At 48.5% G+C, this 6028-nt stretch overlaps 1 protein-coding gene across 1 annotated transcript; it reads left to right on the top strand.

Moving 5' to 3' along the window:
- Positions 1 to 4600: 4600 nt before the first annotated feature.
- LOC135376247 (uncharacterized) lies at positions 4601 to 5524 on the top strand. Its single transcript, XM_064608843.1, has one exon. It carries the CDS (start codon positions 4601 to 4603, stop codon positions 5522 to 5524), a length of 924 nt encoding a protein of 307 aa, XP_064464913.1.
- Positions 5525 to 6028: the final 504 nt, after the last annotated feature.

The following is a 6028-nucleotide window of genomic DNA, read 5'->3' on the forward strand; positions in this document are numbered from 1 at the left end:
GGCGCCACTGGCAGCACAGCTGGCGATAGTTATAGTGAGCATTGCCTGGCATTGCACAATACCGCTGACGTAGCGGGGGCCAGCAGCAGAGCCCGCATAGTTGCTCCATCCTCTGGAGAATGGGGAGCGCGTGTATGAACGCGCGTTTCTCATATAGAGTGGAGCGATTTGCCTCGCAAACATACTATTTTGTGTGATTTTCAGTATAGTTTCAGCAGCGGCCAGCCCCTGAGGCTGCATTGAGACAGTAGGAAGTCGCTGATGATGACAGTCCGAACAGTACTCTCGTCATACGGACAGTCTTAAATGATAATTGACAACAACCACTGAACATGTGCCCGTATGCCTGCCAGGGAGCATTGGATCTAATGCACTTTAAGGAGTTGACACATCACGCACTGGGTGTCGCTACGTACATTCTCAATTGTCGTTGGTTCCAGTGATCTTGTGATATAGATATCAGCGGAGCAGAGTAAAATAATGCAGCGCAGAAAAAGTAGGCTTACATTTCAGAATGTATCCCATTCCCTGCTTACCGTACGAAGTTCCGGTGGCGCACAAAGATGTGCCGGACGAAAATCGAAAAAAAAATGAGTTAACGAAACTCCGCAGGATGAAAAGTTACCAACGCAAACTTTATTTTCCGTGCATCCCGAATTGCCTACAGAGAAGGCAACATGGTGGCAGGTCACAGTTCCGTCCAGCTACCGCTAGGTGTGCTAAATTTTGTTTCGGTTCCTGCACAGGTGGCACCCCTAACGGTAAAGCGACACAGCCCACACCGCGTATGTTCCGTTCAAAAGGAGCGGAAAGTAACGCTCGGCGTTGCGGAGCGTTTTGTCCCCTCCAGTTTAAATATAACGATTTTTGGTTGATTATTCGTCGAGTGCGTCTCCGAGCGCCACAGGAACACTAAGCAGGGAACGCGCTATTTGGATAAACGTGAGGCTACATTTTCTGCACACACCACGTGTTATTCGGAGTGCATGAAACGGCTAATCAGATATGAAAGTTAAATGGTGGCGTCCCTCGCCCGACATCCTCAAGTTTTCCCCAGTTGAAAGTTCACCACAAGTTGAGAACTCCTGTTCCAGAAACCTGAAAAAGTGGGTGGAGCTTCAGGTACACGCATGATGAATAGCGAGATTCCCTTTTTAATTATACGGCTTTGGATTGCAGGCAGCGCGAGCGCCACCCGGCGAACTCTGATGACCCCAGAGGAAACTTTCGTCTGAGTTGGAGGACGATAATAATAATAATAGAATGGTGCTCTGATGTTACCTAACAATGGTACATACAGAAGAGTATACGAAGAGGGGAGTCAAGTCCTGCAGATCACATAAACAAACAGACACTGAAGATTTTTGTTTAAGTTTAATTTGTACAAGCTTTCGCGTGGAGGTCCACGCTTCCTCAGGTGGCTTCCTCAGACCTGAGGAAGCTTGTACAAATTAAACTTAAACAAAAATCTTCAGTGTCGGTTTCTGTATTTTGTTTGTTCTGTTTTGTTTGTTCTGTGTTTTTGTTTATTTTGTTTTGTTTGGTATGTAATACTACACACCAAAGGTTTGTCTGCGCACTGTGACTTGTTGACTCCGCTTGACCTGCACGCCGCCCCCCTCATCTTCGTCGCTCTTCTGCTTACGTCACTAGAGTAACGCATCAGAGAGCGCCGCGCGGCGGCCGAAACCCCCTAAATGTGTTGTTTCACCCTATTTGTGTTGTCGGTGTTTATCTAGTTCTGTCTATATTGGTAGTCCTCCACTTGCGAAGAAACTGGCGAAGAAACTGGCGCAATCTGTTGGACGCAGAGTGAACTATAGGGCCTCCTTCGTTCGAGAGGTTAGAACACTCTTGAAATATCGCAGTGGTTTCGCTTGCTTCTTGCCGTCCGTCTGACTGTTTCTTTGGGTGTTTGTCGGCCAGATCGAGAAGAGTGAGAATTTCTGTCCATGATCGAGAAAGACGGCGTCAGTGATGGGCAAAGTACCTCAAAATTATACTTAAAGTAAAGTACCAAGTGCCTGGTGTCATTAGTACTTCAAGAACAGTACAAAGTACCCAATTCCAAATGTACTTCAAGTAAAGTACAAAGTACTAGGCAAAGTACTTCAAGTACTCATCAAGTACATCGCCAATTTCATTTGTATCACTTTGCATTTCACTGTTTAGTATCTGTCTTGGCAAAACTTCAGCGAGCATTCTTGACAAATGCTCTGAAACCATAAAGTCCTAGGTTAAGTGCCAACCCGTGTATATGAACTTAATCAGATGTTCTAATTTGCAGTTACATGTAGAGAGGTAATCAGTCAGCTGTGCTGTGATTATGCAAAATAGTACGTATTATACCCTGACTGATCCAAGATCACCCGCCTAGTGTGGTGTTCCGGTACTAATCTTCGGGTATAAGAGGCTAGATAATTTCAGGGGAAAAAAGTACAAGCCAACAGAGATTATACATTTCTGGGCATTCCTTGCTGCTTTTTGAAATACAACATGTTTAAAAAAAGAATATAAAGAAAATTAAAAAGGACGAAACACGATGTAAGCCTTCATTTTTATACGACTGTGATATGCAACAATGTAATCCATGTGGCCAATTACAAAAACGTAAAATGTAAAAATGAAAGCATGTGTGTCTTTCAGAGTGTTCATCGTGTAATGCAATCACACATTGTGATATAAATTGATTATTAATTGCCAATGAAGGAAACAATACCAAAAAAAAGCATAGAACCTTGCATTGGGAGAACTGAAATGACAATTGACCAAGTCATTGTGCTGCCGGTTGCAGTGTCATAATGTGTGCGTGTCTTTGCATTCCATTCGTGTTACATAATCATAGAAGCGTTGATACTTTTTCAACATTTCAAGCCTCTCAACAATAGATTTGCTTCAACAAATATGCTCTTTAAAAGCCCGAAAATCCCTTTTGGTAAAATGTCATACTGGGAATCTTGAGAAGCGCTAAAATGACGGCAAGAAGACGAAACCTCAGAGATAGCCCTATTTTCGTCTTCTTGTTGTCATTTTAGCGCTTTTAGTGGGGTGCATTTTTGGTACTCTTTTGTGATTTTTTGTCTGGAGTCCAAGTCTGGGTACTTGAGTAATTGATGGAAAAGTACTCGGAAAAAAGTACTTTAAGTACAGTACAAAGTACACAATTTAAAATGTACTTAAAGTAAAGTACAAGTACACAGAAATGTACTTAAAGTACTACTTGAGTACTTGGTACTTGAGTACTTGGTACTTCAAGTACTGCCCATCACTGATACAGGGTGTTCAAAATTAAGCTTTCACGAGCGCTACGCAAACACAGCGATGACAGGAAGCCGGATAATAACTTTACGCTACTTGTGTAAGAAACAGGTGCTGCTAATTATGTAGCACCTGTTTCTTACTCAAGGAACAGAAAAATGGCACCAGTTTTCTTTTGTTCGCCTATTTATAAAGTGCTAGTGAAAGCTTAATTTTGAACACCCTGTATGCTGCCGTGAACGTAGAAAACTTCTCGTCTACCAGAGCATGAAAATGGGCCCGAAGGACTTGAGGGGGAACCTGATCTCTTCTTTCCAGAAGGTTCGGAAGGCTTACGAAAGTCCGCGGTACAGGCAGAGACCAGGGGGCTTCCGGCGGTATAATGTCCTTAGATATGAAGCCAGTTAGAGTCTGGCGTGCCCTCTGCGCTACTCGATAGAAGTCCCTTTCAGGGCGGTATCGAATTTTCCTGAGGAGCCGGTGACGGGGAATGCGAGCCCGCAAACGTAGGAAGTGCCGAGCCGTTTCACGTTCACGTAGAACCTCAACCGGTAGTTCACCAGCTTCAGCCAGGACATGCCGTGTTTCAGCCATTCTTGGAACTCCGAGGCAGCGACGAAGTCTTCGAGTAAACAGGGATCGAAGGGTGTTTAATGATGTTGTTGATATCTTGTGCAGAATAGGAAGGCTGTAAGGCAGAGTTGCCCTCACCAATGCCGAGTGAACTGCGAGCAGAGAACGCTGATCACAGCCCCATCCTGAGCCAGAAAGTTGTTGAATTGCGGGGAGCCATCGCTGCACTTTAGTTTCAAGGTGTTTAATGTGGTGAGCCCAGCGCAAGTCCGAGTCGATTACCACGCCAAGGAAGCGGTGGAAGCGTACCGGCTCAAGCCATTACGAACCATCGTACCAACCATCGTACGAACCATCGTACGAACCAGTATCGTAGTCCAGATAGCCAGAGTCCCGCAGTATCCCATTACAGTGCAGAAACCCGCGTTTTTAATGAAAGCCTTGGGTAAAATGGGTATGCATGGGAATAGTCCTACAGTTCCGTTATCCAGGATGACAGTCCCAAAGAATCCCATTATGGTGCAGAAACGCGCATTTTGAATGAAAAGCACGGGCAACACCCGTAGATATGGAAATAGTTGTAGCGGCATCGCCATTGCCATTCCCGCTAGGCGCGAGGGTAATAAAAACCTTTGCCTCGGCCAGCTCGGGCTCTAGTTCGACTGGCCTGGCTCTCACGGCAACCTGTGTCTAGTCTACCTCTTTCTCCGACATTGGTGACCCGGACGTTCCTTTCTGGAACGACGCTACTTTCCCTTTTCCGTCGGCGATGCATCAAGGCGACCCACCTCCGTCGTCGTCTAGCACAGGTTCCCTACAGCACAACTCTGACGGACAACAGCACCATGTAGGAGCCATCGCCGTTAAACTTCCAGCCTACTGGTATCGCAATCCAGCTATCTGGTTCGCCCAGGCGGACGCCCAGTTCCATCTGGCCGGTGTGACTGCTCAGACCACTCGTTTCTATCATGTCATCTCCGCCCTGTCTCCCGCGGCCGCCGAGGAAGTACAAGATCTGATAATCTCTCCCCCAACGCAGAACGCGTATGACCAACTCAAGTCTGCCCTGCTGAAGCGTACGTCCGCCTCCGACCGTGACCGTCTGAGGCAGCTCTTATCGGCGGAAGAGCTCGGTGACAGGCGGCCTACCCAGCTCTTGCGCCGCATGAAGCAGCTCTTGGGAGATGACGCTCCGCAGGCCGGCGACAAATTCTTGCGTCAGCTGTTCATGCAGCGCTTACCCAATAACGTGCAGATGGTCTTGGCAGCAGCCGCGAATCTTCCCATCGACGAGCTCGCCACCCTCGCGGATGCTGTCATGGAGGTTGCCTCATCTCCTTCTCTTTCCGTTCTCGAGCAACCGGCTACCCAGACTAGAGGGCGAGCGGTTCCCCCAGCCATTCCGCCCATCCCAGAAGCTTGTCCTTCGGTTTCCCAACCCACTTCAGCCACCGGAGCTATACTCCAGCAGGTTAATAGCCTTACGCAATTGGTTGCGACGCTGGTTGCTCGCCCACGATCCCCGATCCCCCGTCGCCCAAGGTTCCGCAGAGGTTCCCCGTCGCCACGGCGATCGCGATCTCGTTCTGCGAATCAGGATGGCCTCTGTTGGTACCACCATCGCTTCGGTGCCGAAGCCCACCACTGCTTGCTCCCCTGTTCTTGGACGGGAAACCCGCCGGCCCCCCACTAATGGCGGCAAGTGGATTCGGCCTCGGCGACAGCCGCCTCTTTCGTATCGTAGACCGTGTATCTGGCTTAAGGCTCCTGGTCGATACGGGCGCCGAGGTCAGCGTCATCCCCGCCGGTGCGCGCTATTCCCGTTCCCGACAACCTTGCTCCACACTCAAGGCCGCCAACGGTTCCATTATCCCGGTTTATGGCCAGCAGTCGCTCACTCTCAACATTGGGCTCAGAAGAGACTTCCGATGGCTTTTCCTGCTTGCAGACGTCACACAAGCCATCCTCGGATCCGACTTTTTAAATCACTTCAAGTTGCTGGTAGACGTTCACGGGAAGCGTCTGATCGACAGGACTACTTCCTTGTCAGTGCACGGACTACGTCTATCGACTCCACCGTTGCGTGTCTTGGCCTGTGCCGTGCCTGAATCACCAGCTGAATCACCCTTCGCCGCCATACTGAAGGAATTCCCGGCACTCACCCAGCCACCTGACTGGACCAGGCCTGTGCAGCACG

Source organism: Ornithodoros turicata, unplaced genomic scaffold (genome assembly GCF_037126465.1).
Source record: "Ornithodoros turicata isolate Travis unplaced genomic scaffold, ASM3712646v1 ctg00001066.1, whole genome shotgun sequence".
Classification (NCBI taxonomy): Eukaryota; Metazoa; Arthropoda; class Arachnida; order Ixodida; family Argasidae; genus Ornithodoros; species Ornithodoros turicata.

Bases quoted from the DNA above. Each gene is read 5' to 3' on its own strand.
- LOC135376247 (XM_064608843.1), top strand. From the start codon at position 4,601: ATGCATCAAGGCGACCCACCTCCGTCGTCGTCTAGCACAGGTTCCCTA.